General features: G+C 55.5%; 1 protein-coding gene across 1 annotated transcript in view; it reads left to right on the top strand.

Moving 5' to 3' along the window:
- The window catches only part of KCNC1 (potassium voltage-gated channel subfamily C member 1), a 43,780-nt gene that overhangs the window by 17,946 nt on the left and 10,432 nt on the right, over nucleotides 1-15,402 (top strand). Inside the window, exon 2 of the mRNA XM_032427023.1 lies at nucleotides 13,588-14,521. Within this exon, the coding sequence (XP_032282914.1) occupies nucleotides 13,588-14,521 (934 nt within the window). The remainder of the gene's footprint in view (nucleotides 1-13,587; nucleotides 14,522-15,402) is intronic.

Genomic DNA, 15,402 nt, shown 5'->3' with positions numbered 1-15,402 from the left:
AATCAGTGTCTGTGTACCTCACCAGTGTAGACGCAGACGCTGCATCAGTGAATCAGGGACGGTGCACACTGCCCATGCAGAGGAGGGGACGTGGGCACCACAGGAGGGGTTCACTTCCTAAGGAGGCTGAAAGGGGTAAACTTTGCTGTGCCCATTGCATAGACAGAGGGACTGAGACACGCAGACATAAGACATATATCCATGACCTTCCCACAGAAGGGAGGCCGTGCTGGTGCTTAGCTGTGTTCCTGGTCCCCGAAAAAGGGGCCCCTCTTTCCCTACTAGTGTGTGGCGTGGGGCTGGGCCTGACAGCAGGCCCAAGCCCGATCCCCAGACCCAGCCACTTCATGGAACTTACATTCTAAGGTGGAAGAGAGGCCAACAATAAATATCAGAAGTAAGTAAATCAGATGGTGTGAAGTTCCAACGCTCACCCAGCTGGCTGTGCGGACAGGCAGAACGTGACCGGCTATAAGTTACACACCAGTAAAAGCTGGGGAAATCAGTGCTCCAAGACGGGTCCTCGCTGTGGAGGGGAGGAGAGGAAGGAAGCTCAGATCAGCGGGGGGCGGGGGGCCAGTTGAGAGTAAGCCTCAGGAGGTGCAGAGGGAATGAGCTCTGAGGATACCTGGGGAAGGGCGTCCGGACGTCTGGACGGGGGGAGCAGCCAGTGCGGGGGCCCTGAGGCAGGCGTATGTCTGGCATGTTTAAAGAACATGTTTGAGGAGGCGGGTGTGGCTGAAACAAGCGAAGGGGACAGCGGCAGGAGAGGAGCGTGGAGGGGCAGTGTGGGACCAGATCACGCAGGGGCTGCACGGAACGGGAGGACCTTGGCTCCTCCTCTGAGAGAAACGGGGAGCCTGTGCAGGGGTTTTGAGCAGAGAAATGACACCATCAGATTTATATGGGAAAAGGCTCATCTCGCTGCTCTGTTTGAAAATAGTTCTCGAGCATCAGGAATAGTGGCAGCCGGGAGACCAGCGGAGGGGCTCTTACCATAATCAAGGCGGAAATGAATGATCCTGCCAGGGACAGAGGTAGTCACGGTGGTGCTGGGCAGGTGGGTCAAACTCTGGATTTGTTTCAAGCTTAGTCAGTGGGCTTTCCTTACGGATTCAATGTGAGGTGTGGCAGAAAGAGAGTTGTCAAGGTCTGGGGCAAGAACGTCCAGGGGATGGAGGTGCTGCCTCATGCGCTGGAGAGGCTATGGGCAGTGGGGGCTGTGCGGGAGCTCAGGTGGCGCGTCGAGTTGGGGAGAGCGCTATCGGACCTCCACCTGGAGATGCTAAGGAGTTGGACGCCAAAGTCCTGAGTTCCGGAGAAGGGCTGAGCAGCAGGTAGACATTTGGGAGGGTTCAGTGATATTTGAATGGGTGATGGTATTTAAGCCCAGAAACTAGGTGAATCGCTAAGGGAATGCATGTAGATGGGGAAGAAGACCAAGGTTCTGGGGCAGCCTGATCATTCGAGGCATGGAGAAGAGGTTGGCAAGGGACATCAAGAAGGAGCAGTCGGGGAGGTAGGAAGAAAATCAAGAGACAGTGGGAGCCTGGGAGTGTGACAAGAAGGAGGGGGTGATCAGCCATCTCAGATGCTGCTGATGGTCAAGGGATGTGAGGGCTGGGAACTGTTCCTGTTCTTTCTGCCTAAATTGCTCTTCCCTATGACCTGTATTTCCCTCGTTGATTCTTACCCATCCTTCCAACCTCTGCACAATTATCACTTCCTCCTGGAAACCACTGTAACCCCAAGACTTGTTCTTAGAGGCCCATCAAATGCCTTGCGCTTTCCCCTCAAAGCCTTATCACCTCATATAGGTACACATTTTCTTGTATGGTTATTTGATAAATGTCAGCCTCCCCTGCCAGAGGTTAGGACTGTTTTGCTCACTCTGTGCTCAGTGCCCGGCCCAGCCCTGGGATAAGGCATAAATATTCACTGGAGAGAGAGCGGGTTGGCGGTCAACTATGGTCCCACCTGCACTGCATCTACTGCCCCCCCGAGCTGTCCCTCTTGGGGCCATCTTTTTATTCCCCTCCCCCCAGCACATACATATGTATACACACATGCATACCCTGGTGGGAATCAAGACCACTAACTTGATGCAAAAACACAAGTGGGCCCTGGGAGCAATTTCCCATTAGATTCCTAGTGGGTATGTGATGGAGCTGGGGACCTCAGTTTTCTCATCTGTCTAATGGGGGCAAACAAGACTGTCCTGCTGATGGCCCAGCTGTTGGGGTATGTGTGTGTGTGTGTGGTATTCATATGTGATTCAAAACGTGAAGTTGTGTTGTAAAGTATAGACAGCTGTCCCCAATGTCATCATAATGGGAAGACTAATGTCCTCCCCCCAGGCTACCTGGATGGAAGTGAAAGAGATTTATAAATGGAAGCCCTGGGGCATGGTGGTTTTAGAGTCAGAAAGACCTGGTTTCTGCCTATCCCTTTCAAGCTCTGTGGGTTTTGGTTTTTTGGCACACGTTTTCACCACTCAGAGCTTCAATTTTTTAATCTGCAAAATGGCGGTAATGACGTCTGCCTCAGAGAAGTTTTTAAGGATAAATGAGATCATGTTTGTAATGGTGATCATTATTACTTCATAGCAGAGCACAGTGGGGCTCAACAAAGCTAAATACTCCCGCCACCAAGGTGGTTGTGGGAATCAAAAAGGGTAAAGTGTGTGATCCATTTAGCCACACACAGTGAGTGCTTAACCAAATCAGGCTCTGAAACAGGGGAGCTGGCCCAGGAGAGGGAATGTGGTGGAGGCCAAGGAAAGCCTGGTTTGCAGGAGGGATGGCTCAGAGGTGGGTCTTGAGGCCCATCTGCAAGTGTGGGCAGGGCTGTCACAGGGAAGAAGAGCAGGTATATTCTGGTGACCCCAGAGGGCAGAACTGGGATCGCTGGGAGAAAGGCAGGGAGACTGACTTAAACAGAAAATAAATGCATATCTCTAGAGCTGTCCAAAGACAGGATGAGTGGCCTTGGGAGGTCCCCATCACTGGTGGTCACCAACAGACACATCTGCCTCAGGATTACTGCAGAGGGGTTACTGAATTGCCTGCATGGGAGGCCTAGATCTCCTAGATGGGGTGCCTTCCTACTCACTTCCTTATCTGGGAGCCTCAGTCACATAGTTCTTATTCTGATCTGTGGCACCAAAAGGTTTGAGGCCCATGAGACACACCTACAACAGAATCCTTAGAAATAAAGAAAAAAGGAAAACCCGGGAGTGGTATGATAAAGAGGAGAAATAGCGATACCCTGCACCCAGATGAAAGATGAGCTCAGACTTGAGCACCAAATGTCACTGAGCTCCCTGGCAGCCAGGGCAAAAGAGGAACTCTGAAGGGTTTCATACCTCATCGTTCACGAACAGAAAAGTCGGCAAGTGCAGCAGAGACGTGTAGTGAAACACAGTTCTAAACCCTGAAATAGAACAATTTCCTGCGTGGAATACTGGTATTTCTCCGAGTTTAACGTGCTAATGGGTGAGGATATGTGTCCTCCGGTCTCCTGGAGGGACTCTCAGGTCACAGGAGTGGGTGGGATGTTGGCTCCTTCTGGGGCCCTGACAGCCAGCCTTCTTGGTGTGGGGGGACTCGAGGGGCACTCAGGGATAGCACGGCCCCACTCCCCTAAGGCATGCAGGCCTGCGTACTTCCCTGGGGCTGACTAAGGTTCACACCAGGCTGGAGCGGTCAGGTCTGGCTCTCGGGCACAGCAAGGCTGACTTGCACTGTGCATATCCTGCCCGGCTGTTTAGGGGGCCCCCAGGAGGCCTAAAGTGTGGGACTTCGAAGCAAGGCGGGACTGATGGCACCGCTGAGGACCTCCGCATGCTTGGGCAAGATTCTCCACCTCTGCAAACCTTAGCCTCCTTGTCTGAAAAGTGATCCCAGTCGAACTTCCTCCTGGACTGGCGTGAGGTTTAAATGACCCGATGCATGGAGATCGCAGGAGGCAGGGCCCCCTCAAGACCGGGAACCTGGCGTCTTATTATAACTGGAGTTAGGCTGGAACGCCAGGACCTCTGGCTGCCACCCCGCTCACTGTAGGACCTTGGGTGTCCTTTCCCACCAAGCCTCATTTGCTCCCAGCCCCACGGCAGGGGCTCACGTGGATAGCCATGAGGAGGTGGGCATGTGAAGTCACCACTACCCTGAGGAGAGTCCCTCACCGGCGGGAGACCAGAGAGCTGGGTCTTGGACATGGCTTTGCCTTGGTCTGTGGCCCCGGGAAGCAGGCTCTGAAGGCCGGGCCGTTGGCTCTCACGAGGCTCTCATTTGCTCCCGGTCTGTTAGCAGGCAAGCGCTGGCAGGAGCAGAACACATTAGGGGGAAAAACCCGAAATTGAACACGTTTCTCTTGTTAGCTTTTGCTGCTATTCCTTGCAACGACCCCGCCCAATAATCCAGGGGGGAAAATGCTGTGTTTAGATTTTTGTGGAAGGAAGCCTTGGCCCGACTCCTGGAATCTCAGTGTGCAAGGGAACTGGCAGTCTTGAGGTGTCTCCCTACCCCAGGATTCTGCCTTGGATTTGGGGAAACCCTAGACACCTGGCCTTTTCCTCCAGGACCCCCGGTAGCATCTGACTTCCCGGGCTGTGTTATTCTTACTGTTATAGTCCCCACTTGAGAAATGATGGGGCTGAGACTCCCAGAAGTCACTTGCCAACTGCAGTCAGACAGCCAACGGCAGAGCTGGGACTCAAACTCAAAGTCTCTGAAGCCAAGCACAGACTCTTCTTCACCTCCTGCCATGCTGCCGGCTTCCCAGCCTCCAGGGTGTCCCAGGCTTATGAGCTTCATTATGCATTGAGCTGCCTGGGACTTGGGTCTCACCTGGCCCCACGGATCCCCAGTGCGAGGATGGGGCTGGAGGCATCAGAGCCACGGGGGGCCCAAGTTGAAGGTCAGTTTCTGGTCCCACCCACACCTGCGGAACCCGTCTCTGAGCATGGGGCCAAGGACTCTGCATTTGTGTCTCCCACTGAGTTACTCTCCCCCAGCGTGCTCCACCTCCATCCTCTCCATCACGCGGGCTTCAGTCCACTCCCGCCCCCTTCGTGCCCCACCGAATGCCTCCAGGGGGGGCTTCTTACTTCCTGCTTCCCCACCACCCTTCCAAGGGGTCTGGCTTTGGCCGCCACCAAGTAAGTTCTCCTTGGTGCTTCATCCAGAGACTGCTCCTAGGGGCTTTCAGGGGACACTCCTCCCTGCGTCCTCCAGGACCAGGGCTGGCCCCGGTTGGGCAGACTGGTCCCGGTGCTGCTCAGCCAGGCCTGCGTAGGCGCGTGGACCCAGCCTCATTCATGCCGCATGGATAGCTCTTGGAAGGGCAGTCGTACTGTGTTCATATGTGGGGACATGTCCACCTCAGTCCCCCAGGTGCCTCCCAACTCAGTGGTTCCTGTGTCATGACTGTAAGATTCTTCACTTTTCTACGTCTGAGATGCTCTGATCCTCAGCACTTTGTTGTGATGGAACCCATGAGGGCCAGAGGTGGAGGATTTGTGTGGTGACCAAAGTGGTGTGTTTGAACACCTCCTTCTTGTTTTCTGTATTATTTCACTTATCACCACTCCCGGGGGTGGGCAGGGAATGTCCTCCCACCCCCTCCTATCCAAGAGCGAAGGCTCAGAAAGGGGCAGTGTCTTGTCCAAGGTCACCAGCCAAGCCAGGCCTCAAACTGGGGTTGATCCTGACTTCACGATCCTGTCACTTCTGTTCTGGCCACTTCCTCCTTTTGACCTGGGGTGTGGATAGCAGGCGGGGCCTGGGGAGCAGAGAGGCCTGGGAGGGCGTCTCAAGCAAAGGCTCCGAGGCTGTGAGAACAAAAGCTCCAGGCTGCAGCCCAGCACTGACACTCTCATCTCCGCTCTACCTTGAGAGCCGAGACCTTGGGCAGATCTTTTCCCGTGCTGTGCCTCCATTTCTCCATTCCTGCCACAGGGGGCAGCTTTTAGGCCAGAAGCCTTTGAGGGCCTCCTCTTGCTTGGTGTTCTGGGTTTCTAATGACCATGTTTTCACAAGTCTGAGGTCCCATCGTTCTAAGACATGACATGAGTTGACAAATAGCACAACTGGGGATGTGGTAAGATAGAGTATTTTAAGGATGTGTACATTTTATGACATATTTTCATTTCCAAAATGTGAAAAAAAAGTGTGCATCCTGGAAGGAAAGCAGCACGGGGACCTCTGCCACCTCAAAAGTTGCCAGCCTAGCTGTCAGGGTGGCCCGTTCTGGATACGGCCTAGGTCTAGGGTCATGAGGGGATTCAAGGAAGCATCTCTCTGGAAGGCTGGAGGCTTGGGCACTGCCTTTCTTGGCCTTGGTTCCCCCACTGCCCAGGCTGGGTCCCCAGACTGAGAGGGTTGATGTGGTGGGATGAGGGGATTCTGACCTGAACACAGCCCTGCCTGCCTGTGGCCTTTTTCCTACCCCTGCCTTTTCTCTTAGTCAGAGACAGTTCCAGAGAAAGGAGCACACCCCAGGCTAGTGTGTGAATGACCATCTCTGGCATGGAAAAGGCTCATGGCCCTGGGCTGGGTCTCACCTCAGAGAACACGTGTCCGGAGTGCCTAGCCAGACCCCGATTCCCCTAGGAGACGGCTCATGCATGTCCCAGCCCCGTACTATCCCATACCTGTCCTTACACACACACGTACACATCACAGCCCATACATGTCCTTATCCACATACAAGCACACACACCACACCTCATATGTGTCCTAATACACACACACGCTTGTGCACGCACACACATACTTTCACCGCCTGTAGGAACCACACACACTACACACGGTGACCATTTACACAAGCCTTTCACAAGTGCCTGGAGTCAGGCCACATAATCAGGTGACACATCTTCACCAAGTATACACCCACTCCGCATTTACACATCTCTCCCCCTCCCCCAGTATTCTCCCCCAAACACCGACTTGCCCAAACAGGTACCCACTCAGCCATGTTATGTTCTCTGCACAAACTCTCACACACTTCCACTCACACCCTCCGTGTAGCATCATGGGGAGCTCCCCCACCCCCTGCTCCGAGCTGGGTGCCAAGGGGAAAGGACTAGTGAAAAGGAACAGGGACAGGGACACAGATGCCAGGACGGACTGCCCAGGGCCTCACATTTATTGACGGACCAGAAAGGGACTAGACTCCAAAGAGCCCCCTCCCCAGTCGCCCCCTTGCAGCCCTCAGCCAGCCCAGCATGCTGCGGGCCTGCCCAGCCCAAGGAAGTCCAGATGAGTGTAATTCAGTTTCCAAACTCAACTTGACCGACAATTTATTTAGGCCAATTGGCCATCCCGCCTGCTCTGCCTCACTGACTCCGCATGGATTAACTCAAACGCTGTATACCCCCGCTGGGCAGATTTAATTAGGCGACAAAACTGACCTGAAGCCTCAGGGGGCTCGGGGCCTGGACAGCAGCCAGGGCTCCCGTGAGTGGCCGCACCACCTGCAGCCTTGCCTGGTCTCGGAATCCTCGGAAGGGACCACGTCCGGCCCTCAGTGTACCAGTGATGAATCTGCGGCCCAGAGAAGGGAAGTGACTTGCCAAGGTTACACAGCACGTGAGCACCAGACCTGAATGGCGGTCCGTGCACCACATTACAACCATCGCCTTGTTCCTGGAACACCAGACTGCAAGAACGCAGATCCCCACCGCAAACCCCTGAACAATTCTGAAAGGCAAGCACAATTTTCTACAGATGACTGTGGCATACATAATTTATAAATGGCAGTCATAGCACATACTGGTCATTTTAATAGATAGTAAATTGCTTTTCTGATTTATGGTTTCAGGGGTGGGGTTACCATAAAAATAACTTGGTGATTTATAAAACATCTTCTTAAGTCAACAGATCTTTGGTAGGTTTGTCTGACTTTACAGCCAACAGCCTCACCACCCTGGTTACCATAGAAATGGGATGCCTCGTTCTGTTGCCATGGCTACCACTTTCTAGAACACAATTGGTGGGTCTTTCACAGTTTGTGATTTGGTTCTGGGGAAAAAAAAAGAAAAAGCCAGGACTACCAGCTTGGGTTTATGCTGCATTATCAGGCGATCTTGCCTGTGTTGTCTTGAAATTTCACTGGGTGGCCTCTGAGGTGACCAGGCTAGGGGACAACTGTCCCTGTCCCTGGGCTGCCAGGCAAAACTCCCTTTGTGCCCCTCTTCCTCCCCTGGCAAGCCAGCAGCCCAGGAGACACTGGCCTTACAGCGGCCTGGATCCTGGGTGTGGGGGGCAAAGCTGCCGCTGGGGTGGGCTAGGGAAAGGAGACAAGGCCTGGCTGGGGGTGGGGGGCAGGAAGTCAGGACGCTGGGGGCTGAGGGGCATACCCAGGAGCTGGAAATCCAGGCGCTGACACGGTCGCCGTGGGGAGGCAGGCTGAGGGCGTTGGGGAAGGCCAAGGAGGCGGGGGGGGCGGGCTGGAGCTGCTCTCCTGTGGGAGAGGCAGACGCTGAGTCAGCCACACCTGCAGGGGTGAGGTGGGCAGAAGAGGGGCTGGCCGGTGGCCGTGCCTGGGTTCTGTGTATCCGTAGTGAGTGTGCTATGCGGTGATGGCTGCCGCATCATCCGCGAGCTCCGAGTGTGCGTGCACGAGGACTGCAGGGGTGTGGACCTGCGTGTGTGTGTTTCCGTACAATCCATGGGCCCCTGTGTCATCTCTGGATGTGTGGTCAGGACCCTGGGCTGTAGTGTGTGGGGCTGCTCGTGCAGCATATGCACTTAGGTAGGGGGTGTGTGCTCTGGGTAGTTGTGTGTGTCCGTGGTCTCTGGGTGACGGAGGATTGGGAGGCAGACAGCTCACGCGGGCCCTACAGCCCCTCCAGTCCTGGGAGACGTGGCTCCCAATGTCGCTCCCTGCCAGGGCTCGGCCAACCCCAGGAATGCCCCATCCCCATGCCCTTCCCCAGTCCCTCTGGCCGAGCTCCTTGAACAAGTTGGGGTCATCTCCCAGCCTGCCCTTCTCTGGGTCTGTGAGGAGGTGGCCAGGTGGGGACACAGGCGAGCCCATCCAAGGCTGCTTTCGGCAGTGATTCCCTGAGTAAGGTGGGGGCATCCTCCCCGCCCCTGGGCTGCTGTTACCCCGGGAGCTAGCAAGTCCTGGGCAGCTGGGCCGGCCCAAGAACAATTCAGGCATGGCTGGGCTCCAGCCTGGGCAGTCAGGTACCCAGTTCTCTCCCTGACTGGGAGTGGGCATAACCTGCCCTCGGGGAGTCTGAGCTGTGGTGCCAAGCTCTGAGACGCAGGGCCAGCTACCCAGTTGCTTTGGCAACTCTGCTGGTGGAAAGAGTTTAGGTTCTAGAGCTAGATGAACTTGGGTCCAAGCCTCAGCTTCATCACTAGCTCTGAACCCTTGGTTTAGTCCCTGACATCTCTGTACCTGGGTTTCCTTTTTGGCACAATAGGGTAGGACCACTGTCTCACTAGGTCAGTGAGAGGCCTAAAGGTGCAGAGTGGGTCCTTAGCTTTGGTAGCTTCCTGCTCTCTCCTTCCTGTGCTCAGCTTCCCTGCGGATGGACCAAAGGGAGCTGGGACTCAGCTGGAGGTGAGCTCTTGCTTTGGCAGGCCTGCTGGTCTCTGGGCATAGGAGAATGTGGCAGTCTGAGCAAGCCAGGGGCTTCTGCCTCCACAGCCCTCCTAGGAGCCCTCCTCAGGGCCCGGATGTTGCCGGGGCCTGGCCTGTGATGGAGGACCAGGCCTACCGGCAGCAGAGGCAAGGCCAGCAGGTGCCCGGGGAGCTGAGGCAGGGCAGCCCACGGGGCTTCCGCTTTCCCTCGCCTCCTCCCGGGAAAGGAGTCCTAGTGACTGGCTCTGGGCTGGGCTGCGGCTGCCACCCCCCCACCCCCCCCACCCCCTGCCGCCAACACCCTGGGCACTGGGGCCCAGACAGGATGTTCCACTGATTGCTGAGAACCAATACTTTTTCCTACCCTAATTGTATAAGAGCTGCCCTCTTTCAGGGCCTCAGTTTTCCTTTCAGGACTGGCCTGTGAGAGGGGCAGGTGGGGTGAGAGCTCTGCGGGCCTGTGGGGGCACCTGGGACATCAGTGCCCTGTCGGGGCTGTTCCCCTGAGCCTCCCCAAGCGCTAATGATCTGGCGTTGGAGACAGGCTTGCTGCCTCCTTGGGGGTGAATTTAGAGACTCCTTGGGGGGTCCCTTCATTTGCTGCCTCGTTAGGGCCTCAGCTCCAAGAGGAGCCTCACCTGGAGAAAGGATTCCAGGAGTTGGGATACTTAGTGGGGTCCTGAGGGATGAATGGGCTTTTCCAGAGGTACAAAGACACAGAGATGGGGGAGATGGGGGGGGGGTGATCAGAAATGGCCGAGAGTTGCATGTGGCAAGAATGTTGGGTGCGGGTAGGGAGAGAGCCCTCGGAAGTCAGGAAGGCCAGGCACAGAGCGTCTCCTGTGTCTCTGTGGGCAGTGTGGTCAGGGGGCCTGGGCAGAGAGCTGGGACGCCAATGCATCGCTCCCTCTGGTAGCTGTATGAAGACTGGACTGGCAGCTGAGACTCTAAGCCTGAAGCCTGCTAGCTTTGATGGCAGTGGTCTTATTGAGAGAGGGTCACGTGTGAGCAGAGTGGACAGAGAAGGATAGATGAGGGAGGGTTTAGGAGGGGGATGCCATGGTTGATGGGGCAATGAGGAGGGGAGGTGCCTCATGCCTCCTGCCATTGGCCAGGATGGGGAGCACGGGGATGCATTCCTCTCTCCGCATTCTTCGGACACTCATGCTGTGCATGTTCTTCTCCTTTCTCACAAAGTCCAGAGCAGGGGCAGGACCTACCCTTTGGGATTTGATGAATGCCAAGCCCTAAGACGGGGCCCTCCAGAGGAAACCTGGAGGCAAATACCCAGCATTTTGGAATGTTTTTAGCTCCAGGAGCTTTGGCCACTCTGGTGATGGAAGGAACTCTGGAGCTGGATAAACGTGGGTCAGAGGTGGTGGCCTCTCGTGGTTGCTTCCACTTTGCTTTTCTGGTCCACTTCTGGGGTGACCCAGGTCCACACTATCTGGACCCTTGGAGCGCTGTTTCTGGAGTTGGAAGACCTGGCTTAGTCCCTACCCTGCCCCACCTTGTCCAAACCCCACCTACTTCACAGGGCTGAGGGAGCTTCTCTTTTCAGTCCACTGCATTGGACTTGTCTTTACGTGTGTCCTTTACCCTCAGTGGGGCAGGGAGCTCCTCAAGGCTGAGGCTTTAGTCTGCTCTGCTGACCGTAACCTGGTGGCTGTAAAGAGTGGAAGGAAGAAAGGATGGATGGTTGGATGGATGGATGGATGGGCAGGCAGGTGGAAGGAAGAAAGGGAAGAAGGAAAGGAGGGAGGAAGGAGGAAGGACAAGAGAAGAGGGAAGGGAGGAATGAATGCATGCATGATGGATGGGAAGGGGGAGGGAGGGAGAGAGGAACAAAGAAAGGAAGGAGTGGAGGGAGGGAGGAGGGAAGAAGGAGTAATGAATATGAGGATGAAAGGGAGGATGGGAGGGAGGGAGGACGGGAGGAAGGGAGAAAGGGAAGAAGGAGGGATCGATGAGTGATCAGTGGATGGAAGGAAGGATGCACAGAGATCATACTTGATAGTAATCTAGGAGAAAATTTTTGAAAAGCGTACAGTGACTATGAGCATAGCATAATGCAGGGAGACTTATTCCTGTTTGGGGGCCTCAGGCTTCCGATCTGTAGCATGTAGGGTCTTGGACCAGGTAATACCTAAAGGCTTCTCTCACTCTGACATTCTAAAGTGCTGTCTTTGTCTCTTCCCCTTTTCTCTCCCCTTCCTCCAACCCAGAATGTTCCTTGAAAGGTCCACATAGTTCTTGGTTTCTAGATCCATGCCAGGTTAGGTGCCAGGTCCCATGGCTATGGTCAACCCAGACAAGGCTGTTCTTGGACTCCAATGCTGCCTCCGCACCGACTACCACCACGAGGCGGGGGGGATGCATCTGTGCAGACTACAGAGTTGCTAGAAGCAGCACGGATGCCTCTTGTGGATACAGGGCAGGGCCTTGGCCCTCCTTGAAGTTCTCCGTGAGGGCAGCTCTGGAGAATACAGGGGCCACCCAGTCCTGACTGTAGCCTTGGGCTGCTTCCAGAAGATGGCCTTGCTCCGGACATTGTCTATCTAGCACAGCCTGGGAGAAGGGGCCCCAGAGGCGGGGGGAACTGTGGGAACATGCAAGCAGGGATGACCAACTGGACTCCTGGAGGAGAACTGACTGGCTGGGGTTCTTCTAGAGCTCTGGGGGACCCAGGCTGTAAGAAGAGGCCTTGCCTGGAATTTAGTCTAGAAGGACAGACAGCTGCTCACTTCTCTTTCCTCAGGTACCGAGGTCTGCTGGGGGCTAGAGAAGCCCAGGGTCATCAGATGGGGCAACCAAACCAAACCAAAGGAGCTCCTGAACCTTTCTCCAGGGGCTCAGGTGGTTCTGGACAGGCTGGGTCATCCTGGCCATTTCCTTCTTACTGATGGGGTCTGAGAGGAGGAGGCAGCCACATATGTTTGGAAAGCCCCAGCCCTCCAGCAACTCCTTCCTCCCTCCCACCCACTCCCCTACCCGGCAGGAGAGAAGCAGATCCTGTGGTTTTGGTGCTTTTGAGGACCCCCAGTCCAATTCTCCTTCTGATGCTGAACCTGCAACACAGTATCACTGACAAATGAACATTTAGCCTCTATTTCAGTACCTCCAAGAATGGGGAACTCACCTCCAAGCTGGTGGTGGGAGCTCCTAGGAGGACAGGGTGGGGGTTATAAAAGCTGTCTAAGGCCTTGGGGCAATTATCTATCTTTTGCAGTTCTAAACTTGAGAGAACCCGAAAGAGGTTCTCAATGAGGTTCATCAATGAGGTTCATCAATGAGGTACACATTCCTGAAAAAGAGCATGAATGGACTGTGGTAGGAAGAGGAGGGCTGGGCCATGTGGCCACTGAGGGGCCAGATTCCACCATCGTTGCCCCTTCTCATTCCTTTGCCACCTTCAGCCTCAGCAGGCGAGGTCACTTTTATTACTCAGAGTGGGCTAAGTGCTTTACTAAGTCACCCCCAAATCACAGCGACTTACCACATCAGTAGTTGATTTCCCACTCAGGTACTTAGTGGGTATCTTTCTTTTCAGGGACTGAGGCTACATCCTTGTGGGGGCCCTGCTGGGGGAGGACAGAGGGCCTAGAAGATGGGGTAGAAAAGTTCTAAGCGCCAGGCCTGTCATTAGCACACACCCCTTTCATGCGCTGTCCACTGGCCATGAACTCAGTCACGTGACCCCACCTAACCCCAAGGAGGCCTGGCAGATGGAGTCGAGCTGTGCATCCAGGAGGAAAGGAAAGGCATTTGTGAAAATAAAGCAATCTCTGCCGCAACTTCTTACCTCCCTGAGCCTCCTAACTCGGTGCTCTGAGGAGGGAAAGGTGGCCCATCAGATTGGCCCATGTTGGAGGGGGTGCTGAGCAGGCATCTTCCCCTGGCCCGGCCTCCGACTGGACCCAACGCCAAGGTACCCCAGGTTGCTTTGCTCTGCGTGGGAGGGCCTCCCTCTGACACTGTGTTTCTCCTCCACAGTATGTGGCCTTTGCCTCCCTCTTCTTCATCCTGGTCTCCATCACCACCTTCTGCCTGGAGACCCATGAGCGCTTCAACCCCATCGTGAACAAGACAGAGATCGAGAATGTTCGGAACGGCACGCAAGTGCGCTACTACCGGGAAGCAGAGACGGAGGCCTTCCTCACCTACATCGAGGGCGTCTGTGTGGTCTGGTTCACCTTCGAGTTCCTCATGCGTGTCGTCTTCTGCCCCAACAAGGTAGAGTTCATCAAGAACTCACTCAACATCATTGACTTTGTGGCCATCCTCCCCTTCTACCTGGAGGTGGGCCTAAGCGGCCTGTCCTCTAAGGCCGCCAAGGACGTCCTGGGCTTCCTGCGCGTTGTCCGCTTCGTACGCATCCTGCGCATCTTCAAGCTGACCCGCCACTTTGTGGGCCTGCGGGTTCTGGGCCACACTCTTCGCGCCAGCACCAATGAGTTCTTGCTGCTTATCATCTTCCTGGCCCTGGGCGTCCTGATCTTCGCCACCATGATCTACTATGCCGAGAGGATAGGGGCACAGCCCAATGATCCCAGCGCCAGTGAGCACACACACTTTAAGAACATCCCCATCGGCTTCTGGTGGGCCGTGGTCACCATGACGACGCTGGGCTACGGAGATATGTACCCGCAGACGTGGTCCGGCATGCTGGTGGGAGCACTGTGTGCACTGGCGGGCGTGCTGACCATCGCCATGCCTGTGCCTGTCATCGTGAACAATTTTGGGATGTATTACTCCTTAGCCATGGCTAAGCAGAAACTACCAAAGAAAAAAAAGAAGCATATTCCACGGCCACCGCAGCTGGGATCTCCCAATTATTGTAAATCTGTCGTAAACTCTCCACACCACAGTACTCAGAGTGACACATGCCCGCTGGCCCAGGAAGAAATTTTAGAAATTAACAGAGCAGGTAGGAAACCTCTTAGAGGCATGTCGATCTGACCTTTCACCTCCGCCCCCCGTAGCGATGATTCCAGATTCAGTCAGACTGCTTCCTTAGTTCCGTGGGCAACCCGGGACCCCGCACTCAGTCTCAAGGTGTGGAGCCCGGGGGCCCAGGGAGATGCTGGGCAGCCAAATTCACAAGGCGAGAGCCTGCTGGAGGAACCTCACTGGTGGCCCTGGGTAAAGAGGTTGGCGCGCTGGTCTCGTGAGGTTCGGAAGAGACGACATGGCCCGCGAGGTTGCTGAGGACTCTCTTAGCAGGAGCCCAGGGGGCCGCTGCTCGGTGGGCAGGAGGCAAGCGTGAGTCTCTGACTCAGGCCACTGTCCCGGGGCCGGGGCAGGGCAGGGGTGGGTGTCATTCGGAAATGCCAGACAGCTTCCGACGTGGTCTTTCCTTGGCTCCCTTCAGGCTGTGCGGAGAGCACAGCTGGTGCCTGGGATCGGGCAGGAGCGTCCCTGCAAAGGCAGTAGCGAGGATTCTCAGCCCCGACAGAGCCTGTCTCCACAGCCGAGTAGAACTCCTGCTCTGATTCCGGCTGCCTAGCTCCGGGTGCGTCCTAGGAGACGCCCGTAGCCCTCCGTCACAAGCTTACTTACCCCATAGCATGCCGAACCAACTCATCTTCTACCACCACTCTCGAGTTTAGCATTTATCTTTAGGAACCTGTTGGAGCGACTCTAGCTTTCACGTTGTCTGTTGGGTTGATGGTCGAGTGGGAGGTTCTGGTGGCCTTCTGATGGAAGTGGCTGGTGAACAAAGGACGAGAGGGGGCCACCACCCCGGGCAGCTTAGACGAAAGCACTACAGACAGCAGCTGCCTCCCACCGAGGGTCCTCCCCATGTCC

This window comes from Phoca vitulina, unplaced genomic scaffold (genome assembly GCF_004348235.1).
Source record: "Phoca vitulina isolate PV1807 unplaced genomic scaffold, GSC_HSeal_1.0 scaffold36, whole genome shotgun sequence".
In the NCBI taxonomy this organism is placed as follows: domain Eukaryota; kingdom Metazoa; phylum Chordata; class Mammalia; order Carnivora; family Phocidae; genus Phoca; species Phoca vitulina.
Note: the sequence above shows the minus strand (reverse complement) of the source record. Positions and strands in the feature narration are given on the sequence as shown.